The sequence below is a fragment of the Octopus bimaculoides genome, chromosome 19 (genome assembly GCF_001194135.2).
Source record: "Octopus bimaculoides isolate UCB-OBI-ISO-001 chromosome 19, ASM119413v2, whole genome shotgun sequence".
In the NCBI taxonomy this organism is placed as follows: domain Eukaryota; kingdom Metazoa; phylum Mollusca; class Cephalopoda; order Octopoda; family Octopodidae; genus Octopus; species Octopus bimaculoides.
This window is the reverse complement of record NC_068999.1, coordinates 3,011,186-3,023,440: the sequence shown is the minus strand read 5'-3', so window position 1 is coordinate 3,023,440 and position 12,255 is coordinate 3,011,186. Positions and strand designations below refer to the sequence as shown.

The 12,255-nt window shown below is 35.0% G+C and overlaps 1 protein-coding gene across 1 annotated transcript in view; it reads left to right on the top strand.

Moving 5' to 3' along the window:
• LOC106876685 (uncharacterized) overlaps window positions 1-12,255 on the top strand; it is a 53,277-nt gene that overhangs the window by 31,714 nt on the left and 9,308 nt on the right. Inside the window, exons 15-27 of the mRNA XM_052974881.1 lie at window positions 4-144; window positions 427-636; window positions 974-1,198; window positions 2,254-2,463; window positions 2,801-3,025; window positions 4,132-4,341; window positions 5,121-5,345; window positions 5,839-6,048; window positions 7,218-7,445; window positions 7,625-7,834; window positions 8,434-8,664; window positions 9,796-10,005; window positions 10,954-11,169. Coding sequence (XP_052830841.1) covers window positions 4-144; window positions 427-636; window positions 974-1,198; window positions 2,254-2,463; window positions 2,801-3,025; window positions 4,132-4,341; window positions 5,121-5,345; window positions 5,839-6,048; window positions 7,218-7,445; window positions 7,625-7,834; window positions 8,434-8,664; window positions 9,796-10,005; window positions 10,954-11,169 — 2,751 coding nt within the window. The remainder of the gene's footprint in view (window positions 1-3; window positions 145-426; window positions 637-973; window positions 1,199-2,253; window positions 2,464-2,800; window positions 3,026-4,131; window positions 4,342-5,120; window positions 5,346-5,838; window positions 6,049-7,217; window positions 7,446-7,624; window positions 7,835-8,433; window positions 8,665-9,795; window positions 10,006-10,953; window positions 11,170-12,255) is intronic.

Here is a 12,255-nt window from a genome sequence, read left to right as displayed (position 1 = left end):
ATGCGTTCTCTTTTGTTTTGGATTGTTTCCGTTACAATTGTCAATGTTTCATGAATGGATCCTGGGAATGTCCTGCAGATAGATCACAATATGTGTGCCAAGATAGAAGACGACCACAGCCCACAAGACCACCGAGAAATGAGGGTAACAAATATGTTCTATTAATTTTCCATGGTCATATGTAATTTGTGCCACAAACTAATGTAGGTCTTGCATAATGTTGTTTCTGGAAATAATCAAATGTTCTTTTCGTCCAGTTCAATAAATTCTCTCCATTTCAATGTTAACAATGTACCAATGACTATTCACAGGATTCCTGAAATTTCTATAAACAAGTTAGAAAAAGTATATTGAATAATGTACATAGGTATTTCCATTGAAAGGACTATTTATTATTTAGTGTTTGACATTTTCTTCGCATTTCAGGAAACATTGGATCCATAATAGTGACGTCACAATCTGATATAAAATATTGTATGGTGAATAACGAGCGCTTTAATCTTGGAAGACAATTCTCATTCACCGAAGGTTGTTTCAAGTACAACTGTATGTGTTACCAAAATGGATCTTGGGAATGTCCTGGATCTGACTCCCAATACGTCTGTGATCGGGACACAGATTCGTCAAGCGTACCAGGTTTGTCATAGATATATTTCTTTCTTAGAATTCCTAAAATAAAATATAATTGCTTTTCTTCATAACAATGAAATATTCATCTACAAAATATGTTTTGCAATCATTCAACAGTCTGCAATATTTATATTTCACATCAACTTTTGCAATACTTTCTGATTGTTACACAAATATTTGGACATTTTCAAATTCTACATTTGTATGTAATCCTTACAAATTCTCAGTGGAAATATTATTCAAATATCAATTGTCACTAAACTGTGATGATGAGTGTGTTTTTGTTACAATCAATGGGTTTATTAGAGATAAATAAATGTGTTTTTCTTCTCCCTCAATTTAGTTTCAAGCAGAAGATTCTACGTGATCCATCAAACAGATGTAAACAACTGTTTTGCTAATAACCAAGGATATCCACTGGGAGAACCATTCTCTTTTGTTTTGGATTGTTTCCGTTACAATTGTCAGTGTTTCCTTAATGGGTCCTGGGAATGTCCTGCAGATAGATCAGAATACGTGTGCCGTGATGAAAGACGACCACAGCCCACAAGACCACCGAGAAATGAGGGTAATAGATAATATTCTATTTAGTTTCAATGATATTATCAAACTTAAGATTGATCAATGTTCAATTTGTATATTTGTTCACTTATCAACTCTAGTGTTTGTTAAAATGTTCATGAATTACAATAGTTCGTTAGATACAAGATGACATGTTAGATTATGAAATATCATTAAGTCTTTACATAGATTTTATAAAATATCACCTGACCATATTGAAATTTTCCACAAACTAATGTAGGTTTTGCATAACAATATTTCTGGAAATAATCAAATGTTCTTTTTCTCCATTTCAATGAATATATTTACTATGGATGGAATAACACAAGACTATTATAACATTAGCATCAGTTATCAATTCTATCATTTTCTTATTGATTGATTATTGATAAGAGACATACATATTTTACATGCAATCCAAAAGGTGAGGTCATCAGAGAAATTTCATTTTGTATCAAACCAAGAATATAATATTAATCAGATTTACACCTGTCATTAATGTTGAAGGAAGCTTCATGATCAATTGTAGGCATCAAATTCAAACATTACTACACCTTCATTTTCGATATCTTAGTTTTATTAGAAATGGATTGAAAGAATTGAAGTGTGAATCGCTAAGTTTACACTTTAGTTCTCATCATCGAATTTGATGAGGTCAAATTGTGCTCAGAAAAGGTTAGAGAATGAAGACTGAAGTCCGCTTCCCACATGTGGAAGAAGTAATCAATGTAAGTAATCTGGAAAGCTCTGAAGAAGCAGTACTACACAAAGGTCTCAACTTTGCGACAACCATCAAGTGCATTCCATACAAGGACATAATAGCCCCTATTGAAGAGATAGCCGTATAAATACCAAAAGCTCAGGAAGATGAACTAAGTTCGAAAATGTGACAGGTACATCTTAGTGACCATTCTATGTATTCCAACAAAGTACCAATAACCATGCATTAGATTCCAGGAATTTCTATAAACAAATTACAAAATAGATTGAATAATGTACATTGGTATTTCCATTGAAAGGACTATTTATTATTTAGTGTTTGACATTTTCTTCGCATTTCAGGAAACATTGGATCCATAATAGTGACGTCACAATCTGATATAAAATATTGTATGGTGAATAACGAGCGCTTTAATCTTGGAAGACAATTCTCATTCACCGAAGGTTGTTTCAAGTACAACTGTATGTGTTACCAAAATGGATCTTGGGAATGTCCTGGATCTGACTCCCAATACATCTGTGATCGGGACACAGATTCGTCAAGCGTACCAGGTATGTCATAGATATATTTCTTTCTTACAATTCCTAAAATAAAATATAATCGCTTTTCTTCATAGCAATGAAATATTCATCTACAAAATATGTTTTGCAATCATTCAACAATCTGAAATATTTATATTTCGCATTAATTTATGTAGTATTTTCTGGTTTATACAGAAATATTTCGACATTTTCAAGTTCTACATTTATATGTAATCCTTACAAATTCTCAACTGAAATATTATTCAAATATCAATTTTCACTAAAATATGTTGATGAGTGTGTTTACGTTACAATCAATAGGTTTATTGGAAATAAATAAATGTGTTTTTCTTCTCCCTCATTTTAGTTTCAAGCAAAAGATTCTACGTGATCCATCAAACAGATGTAGATAGCTGTTTTGCTAATAACCAAAGATATCGTTTAGGAGATGCGTTCTCTTTTGTTTTGGATTGTTTCCGTTACAATTGTCAATGTTTCCTCAATGGGTCCTGGGAATGTCCTGCAGATAGATCACAATATGTGTGCCAAGATAGAAGACGACCACAGCCCACAAGACCACCGAGAAATGAGGGTAACAAATATGTTCTATAAATTTTCAATGGTCATATGTAATTTGTGCCACAAACTAATGTAGGTTTTGCATAATGTTGTTTCTGGAAATAATCAAATGTTCTTTTCCTCCAGTTCAATAAATTTATTTACCAACAATCTATTAACACTATACAATATTATTACAGTATCGTCACTTACCAATTCTATCATTTTCTTATTGATTGATTATTGATCAGAGAAATACATATTTTACATGCAATCTACAAGTTGCAATCATCAGTGATATATCATCTTATAGCAAACCAGGAGTATGATATCAATCAGATTTATACCTGTCATTAGAGTTGAAGGAAACCTAATTACCAGTTGTTGGCATGAGATACAAATATCACCATTCCTTCGCTTTAAATATCTAAGTTTCATTAGAAATAGATTGAAGGAATTGAAGGGGTGAATCAGTAAGTTTAGGCTTTGGTTGTCATCAGCAAACATGGTGAAGTGAAATTGGCTTCAGCAGAGGGTGTTTATTTTCTCCTCAGAACTGTGAGGGAAACATCACTTATAAAATATGTAGAAGTTTTGGGAATTAACATTGAATGTCAAGATTATTTGCCAACATAATGTAGCAGTCCTGATTATGATGAATGTTATAGTTATTTAACCTCAGGAAACATCATCTTCAGCTAGCTATTGATGCACTATCTGCGTCCTTATATTTTTTAACAAAGGAGCTTAGTATCTCCACTCAGCTCAGAGCAATATCTGAATACCAATGGTTTTTGTGTTATTTGCTTTCATCCGCACAGAATAACTGCTCAGCTAGAGATGGTGACACTAGTTCTTGTTTGAAACATATACTTTTCAAAGTGACACACAGACACTGATCTCATAAATAGAAAATAACAGTAACATTCACCCTAATTAGGACTGCCACATTATGTTGGTAAATAATCTTTACTTACTGACCATTCTATGTATTTCAGTGTTAACAATGTACCAATGACCATTCACAGGATTCCAGAAATTTCTATAAAAAATTACAAAGTATATTGAATAATGTACATTGGTATTTCCATTGAAAGTACTATTTATTATCTATCTTTTGGCATTTTCTTCCCATTTCAGGAAACATTGGATCCGTAATAGTGACATCACAATCTGAAATAAGATATTGTATGGTGAATAACGATCGCTTTAATCTTGGAAGACGATTCTCATTCACCGAAGGGTGTTTCAAGTACAACTGTATGTGTTACCACAATGGATCTTGGGAATGTCCTGGATCTGACTCCCAATACATCTGTGATCGGGACACACATTCGTCAAGCGTACCAGGTATGTCATCAATTTAATTCTTACTTTAAATTCATAACATCATCATCATCATTTAACGTTTGTTGCCCATGCTGGCATGGGTTGGACTGTTTGATCGAGCTGGCATGCTGGTAGACTGCACCAAACTCCAGTCTGATTTGACATGGTTTTCGATGGCTGGATGCCCTTCTAACGCCAACTACTCCCAGAGTGTAATGGGTGCTTTTACATCCCACTGGCACGGGTGACATTTGCATGTTACCAGGGTATTTTTATGTGCCATATAAAATATTTTCTTTTTTCTCCATAGCAATGAAATATTCGTCTACAAAATATATTTTACAATCCATTAAACAGTCTGCAACATTTATTATAATCCCTAAAAATATTGGATTATTATAATACCTACTTCGGTATACAGTAAGTCCTTATGTAAAAATCAGGCATCTGAACGCATGTTGCGTTAATTTGTCCAGCTTAAACTTCTTGCATTCCCTGTTTACTCTACCAGTACATGTGATGTAGTTTTCGTCATTTTTTACCGTGTTCAGACACTTCCAATGTGTGTTGAACAATGAGCTGTTTTCCCTACAGCTATATTGCACATCAAGTGGCTTGCCATTTTCTAATTTGTAGAGAAATCCGTAAATATTATGCTACTCTAAATATGTTTATCCTTTACAGATTCTCAACAGGAAATGTCTTTCAAACATCAACTTTCATGAAACTGTGATTAAGATTGTGTTTATGTTACAACCAATGAAGATAAATAAATATGTTTGTTTTCTATTTGTTTTTAGTTTCAAGCAAAAGATTCTACGTGATCCATCAAACAGATGTAGATAGCTGCTTTGCCAATAACCAAAGATATCCACTGGGAGATGCATTCTCTTTTGTTTTGGATTGTTTCCGTTACAATTGTCATTGTTTCTACAATGCATCCTGGGAATGTCCTGCAGATAGATCAGAATATGTATGCCGTGATGAAAGACCACCACAGCCCACAAGACCGCCAACACATGAAGGTAACACTTATGTTCTATTAACCTTCAATGATCAAATGTAAATTGTGATTAATCAACATTCTTTTGTAATGTTGTTTTCTCAACTAAAGTATTATAAGGCTCCAGTCCATCCAATATGTATTACATTTCCAAGTTTATGGGAATTATGCTTTCATATTATGCAAGATGTAACAATACAAATGCTTGTCGCAACATTTACCATTTGGTGATTAGTGAATGTGAATAAACAGACGAGTGCAAGATGTACGAAAAGAAGTGGTACTTTTTGATTCTTCATTTGTTTCTTGTTAATAGCTGGAACTGGACATGATTGTCCATAATTTCTTTATTACCATTTCTTTCCCTCTTCTCTTGTTTGATCCATTTTCATTTTATCATTGATTTTACTTTTCTTTTATGTCATATGTTTGTCATTCCTTGCACAAATGAAATTTCTTCTTTCCATAAAAGTAATATTGTTCTAAATCTCTTGAGTTTCTCTCATCTTTTGCAGTTTTCCAACAGTCAGTCGTATTAAACATTGGCCAGACTCTGAGTTCGTGTGTTGTCAATGGTCAAGAATATCCCTTGGATAAACCATTTACATTCACAGACAACTGCTACCGATATGTTTGTAAATGTTATAGTAATGGCTCTTGGGAATGTCCAGGGGAGCGTGCAGAATATGCTTGTCCACAGACTTCTACTCAAGAACCAAAGAAAAGTAATTTTTGTAATTTTCTGAATATATTTCCTATTCAAGTATTTACTAAATTTTCAGATATTTTTGGCAAGAATCTTGTGAACAGTCCATACAAACACACACACACACACACACACATATGTATGTAAGCGTACTTGCTACAACCCTTCCTCCATTTTCTTTGTATGATCTCTTTTGTCAACCTTTAGTCATTCTCTTTACTTCCAATCACTCTTATTCATTATTCTTTTGACTTGCATATTATATTATTTTTTTCTCTTCCTCTCTATCAAACTATCAATGTATGTATATATCATCATCATCATTATCCTCATCGGCTAATGTCCATCTTCCATGCATGCAGGAATAGGACGGATGACAGGAGCTGGCCAGGTCAGAAATCTACCCGAGGCTGCTGTGTCTGTTTTGGCAGGGATTTTACGGCTGGATGCTCTTCCAAACACCAACCATTCTGCTGAGTGGGCTCAGTGCTTTTTACATGGCACTAGCACAAGGTTATTATTGGCAATTTTTTTACACAGCTGGATGCCCTTCCAAATGCCAACTACTTTACAGTGTGGACTGGATGCTTTTCACATGGCACCAGCACTGGCAGGGTCACCAAGTAACTCACAAGACAAGGAATTATGAGAGGGGAAGGGGAGCGTTTGAGGAGGGGAACTTGTGTCAGAGGATGAAGGGTTAGAGTGTGACAAAGAGACAGAGAGACAGAAGCAGGTGTTTTGCCACAACAGAGGGGGCATTAGAAGAGGGGATCCAGTATCAGATGATGAAGGGTTAGAGTGTAATAAGGAAATAGAGAGGTAGAAATAGGTGTCTTGTTATAGAGGAGGTACATGGTTTAACAGTGAGACAGAGAGAGAGGGGAAAGTAGCAGCAGCAGTTGTAGTAGTAGTAGTAGTAACAGCAGCAGCAACATTAGTAGTAGTAGTAGTAGTAGTAGTAGTAGTAGTAGTAGTAGTAGTAGTAGTAGTAGTAGTAGTAATAGTAGTGGCAGCAGCAGCAGCAGCAGCAGTAGTAGTAGTAGTAGTAGTAGTAGTAGTAGTAGTAGTAGTAGTAGTAGTGGAAGCAGCAACAGTAGAAATTGAATGTATATGGCTAAACATTTAAAATCAGTGTAATGTAATAAGTGTTTGTGCTTTTGTTTTTTTGTTTTTTTCTTTTATTAGTACCAAGCCGGAACATGTATGTTGTGGTGAACGAGGATCCAGAATCATGTCATGTGAAGGGAAGGAAATATAGCCTTGGCCGTCCTTTCAGCTTTGAATATGGTTGTTTCCTGTATGAATGCAATTGTAACACTGATGGATCGTGGGAATGTCTGTCACAGAACATCAAGAATATCTGTGGAAAACCTAGAGATGAGCATACTTATCCCTCAACAAGTCATCCTAAGAGTAAGTAGCAGTTCTTCTGATGTCCTTAATCTGCAATAGAAAACAAAAAATCTTATTTGCCAGATATCACTTGGAATCTAACAAATTTGTTTTTTCTTCTTTTCTGGAATGAAATTTATCTCTTGAGAAGTTTTAATATTACATGAATATTTATTTAAATTTTGTCCATTTCTCTTTAGTTTCCCAGCAGAGTGTTGTGGTTAGAACAGTATCTTCTATTAAATATTGTTCAGTAAACGGTAATGAATTCCCGCTGGGAAAAGACTTCACTTTTATCGATGGTTGTTTCCGCTATCAGTGTGAATGCTATCACAATGGCTCGTGGCAGTGTCCTGGAGATGATGCTGAATATATCTGTGGGGACCAGTCAAGACAACATAAAAAGAAAGGTGAATTATTTTGGTTTATATTACAAACTTAACTGATGGGTTTTAAAGATGGAAGTATTCGGGACCTATAAATCATTGATCCTTTTCTTTAAGCATTCACATTGTGAAACAAAGGACATGCAACAATAATCTGATACATTTAATCATTCTAATTATATTTGTAGTAAGATATCTTTTACATTTATTTCCTAGAGAATAAAGTTGAAATGTATTTAATCATCATCATCATGATTTCTGTGACTGTATTTTATAAACTAAGGTGGTGATGTGGCAGGTTCATTAACAAGCCGGGCAAAATGATAAACAACATTTCGCCCGTCTTATCATTCTAAGTTCAAATTCCACCGAGGTCAACTTTGCCTTTCATTCTTTACGGGTCAATAAAACAAGTATCAGTTGATATCTGGGGTCAATACAATTGACCTCACCCCTGCTCCAAAATTGCTGTCCTTGTTCCAAAATTTGAAACCAATATTTTATGAACTTATAAAACATTCTCTGTCAAAATCTCTTGTTTCGATCCCCACCCTGTGTCACCAAACACACAAAATTGTAAACATTTGTTTTTTCCTTTATGTTTTTTTATTTTTTTTTTTTAGCAGCTTCCAGCATCAACTTTTATGTGATTGTCAGTGATGAGATGAGAAACTGTGAAGTTAATGGCGAAAGCTATTCACTTGGCCGAGCATTTAATTTCACAATAGGTTGTTTCGAATTCAACTGCTTCTGTAACACTGATGGCTCATGGGAATGTCTCGCTGAAGGTATTGAGTACATCTGTAACCGTCATGGACGAGAACGATCACACCATTCAAATAAATGGCAGCAAGGTGAGAGTTCAAGATATAATTACACTGCTATGTAGGTGTGTGCATGTATGTGTGTGTGTGAGTGTGCACAGGTGTGCATGTGTGTGTGATTACCACTGGGTTATATAAATCCATATATTGCGCATATATATATATATATCAGCCATTTTGACAAAATGGCTGATAGTTAGCAAGGTGAGACACACATAAGAAAGAAGAAAACAAAGGACCACTGATGAGGTCACAGAAGTGTGACGAAAGAACTCTGGACGAAATAAGATGAATGCAATATAAAGCTGAAGCAAATTAACACCAAATATACAGTGCGTGTGTTTTTATTGGCTAAACTGGCAATATGACCATCCCCAAGTACAACAACATCTGTTTCAACACACGATTTCACATCAAAAATCTTGCAAAACAAATATACATATATATATATATATATATATATTTATATATGTATATTTATATATGTATATTTATATATATTTGATGGGGTACAGAAAAATTGCTGGCTTTAAGGATATTGTGAAAGGCCTGGTTAGAAGCCCAACCTTCTGCACTGTTCTGCAATAAGTGTTTGAATCTGAAAGGGGAATATTAAAAATAATGATAATAATAATGATAATGATAATAATAATAATAATAATAATAATAATAATAATAATAATAATAATGATGATGATGATGATGATGAAGTTACTGGGTATAGTGCTCAGGTGCACTACAACGTTGAATAAGATCATAATTAACTGATCGTCCTGTATTTTCTTTCACTCAAAGACAGGAACCTTCCAGCAGCCTCTTCATATAATGTATTTCCCACAAGAAAAGCATTTCTGGGCTTAACTCACAGTAATGAGTGCACTATCTTCTTTTCTCTGCACTGAATTCTCAAATTCACAATTGAACTCTTTATATCACCAGTATTTGTTACAAAAACAATATTACTGATGTGTTGGTGTGTGGTAGCTAAAGATATAATATCATCAACTATGTCCACCACATGATGTTAGAAAAGGCTGAAGTAACTCTGGTTTCTCTGATATATTCCCCTTAAATGTAACTCTCTTTTAACAAAGTTAAATTTATTTCTTGGAAGGTTTTAATATTATATGAATATTTAAAATTTCTTCCATTTCTGTTCAGTTTTCCAAAGGAGTGTTGTGGTTAGAGCAGCAGCTTCCATTCAGCATTGTTCAGTAAATGGTAAAGAATTCTCGCTGGGAGAAGACTTCACTTTTACTGATGGTTGTTTCCGCTATCAATGTGAATGCTATCGCAATGGCTCATGGCAGTGTCCTGGAGATGATGCTGAATATATCTGTGGAGACCAGTTAGCAAAACAGAGAAAGAAAGGTAGGTTATTGTCACTCTTTTACTCTCTATTTGATTTGTTTCAAGAATTCTATACTCCTTACAAGATACAGGTATAAATATATACACACTCACATTATCTATATACATCTATATCCATATCTATATCTATCTATCTATCTATCTATTTATCTATCTATCTATCTATCTATATATATATGTATATATATATATATGTATATATATATATGTGTGTGTGTGTGTGTGTGTATGTATATATATATATAGTAAATATAAAAAACAAAGAACGAACACAAGAAAAATAGACAACATGAGGATGTGGTACATGCAAAGTATTAGCAGATGCTCAGGGAAGGAAAGAAAGGTAGTTTTACATTTCGAGCAAAAGCTCTTCTCCAGAATCAGGAGACAGAGGAAAGTCCAAGAGAAAAGGAAGGCGGAGGAAAAAAATGCATTGACTTAGAACTGGATCACAATTTAAAACTTTACTTTTAAAATATTTGAGAGACTATAAAATATTTTTGAATACATAATACACTATGATGATGATGATGATGATGATGATGATGAATACAATAAACCATAGGCATAAACGCCACAACGTCATCACACAAGGAATATTGCCTCAAAATTAACCATAAAATGTTTTTTTTATTTAGTTTTTAGAATTTTTTTCATGTTGATTTCAAATTTTGGCACAAGGCCAGCAAGTTTAGGAAAGGGATTAAGTCGATTACATTGACACCCCTCCCCCAATGATTAACTGGTATTTATTTTACTTATTTTATTGAGCCTGAAAGGATGAAAGGCAAAGGGACCCTGAAAAGAACTATGCAAACTGGCTCCTGTGAAATATTGTCAAAAAAGAAAGCTTTTTTCTGTGAATTGTTTTCCTAACCTGTTGCAAACTTTAAAGACAAATCACTAAAAACACGTAAATTGATTTTTTTTTTTTTTTCTTGTGAAAAGCATCAACTCGAACTACATATATTGTGGTCAGCGATGATCCAATGTCATGTGTGGTAGAAGGGAAGAGATACGTGCTTGGTCGCCCTTTCAGCTTTGAACGTGGTTGTTTCGAATACAATTGTGACTGTAATACTGATGGATCATGGCAATGCTCTTCACAAAACAGCGAATATATCTGCGATCGAGATGGACATCGCAAACAAGAACATACAACAGGTAAAATAAAACAATTAATTTTTCTTGGTTTGTTTTAAATGATTTGTTTCTTCTGTTTCTTATGAAGATATTGTCTTTTCCGACTTAGTTCTTCGACTTAGTTCTTCTTTCTCATGTTGCCAACAAACATTCTCATCTGTTATGGTTCTCTTTTGTTTTAGTTAAATTGTCAGAAAGCTTTTATCGTACAACTGCAGCCCTCAAACCGTTTCACTTTTGTTTGCTGTGAGAAATATCATCTCTACATTTATGTGCCAAAATATCTGCATTGTTATCTCACTGTTTCGCTTTCATTGTGCCCTCATTCTCTCTCTTTCTCTCTCTCCCTCTCTCTCTCTCTCTCTCTCTCTCTCTCTCTCTCTCTCTCTCTCTCTCTCTCTCTCTCTCTCTCTCTCTCTCTCTTGCTTTTCCCTCTGACTAGGTAACCAAGTATTACGTTTACATCAGCCTACCTGTTTCTGTCCTCTTTTTTGTACCTTTCTCTCTCTCACTACTTCTCTCTTCCTCTCTCTCTCTTTTCTCTCTTCCCCTCACTTCTCTCTTTCTCTCGCCGGGTACCTCTGTACCTCCTCTATGTACCTCCCTGACTCTCTGTCATACCCTAACCTTTCATACTCTGACACAAGATCCCCTCCATCAATGCCCCTGACCCTCTCAAAATTCCTTGTCTTGCAAGTTCCTTGGTGACCCTACCAGTGCAGGTGTCACATGAAAAGCATCCAGTCCACACTGTAGAACAGTTGGCATTTGGAAGGGCATCCATCTGTAAAAACCCTGCCAAAATTGACCTCACCGGTGCTAGTGCCACATAAAAAGTACTGAGTCCACTCAGCTGAGTGGTTGGTGTTAGAAAGGGCATGCAGCCATAAAAACCCTGCCAAAACAGACCCAGTAGCCTGGGGTAGTCTTCTACCTGGCCGGCTCCTATCAACCGTCCTACCCATGCATGCATGGAAGACAGATGTTAAACGATGATGATGATGATGATGAGTGGCTTTTGTTTTTGTTGGTTCCAGCAAAGGAGAGTGTGTGTGTACTTTGTAGGTTGAGTATGTTTTTGTGGTTTCTGTGCTTTGTGTATGTAAA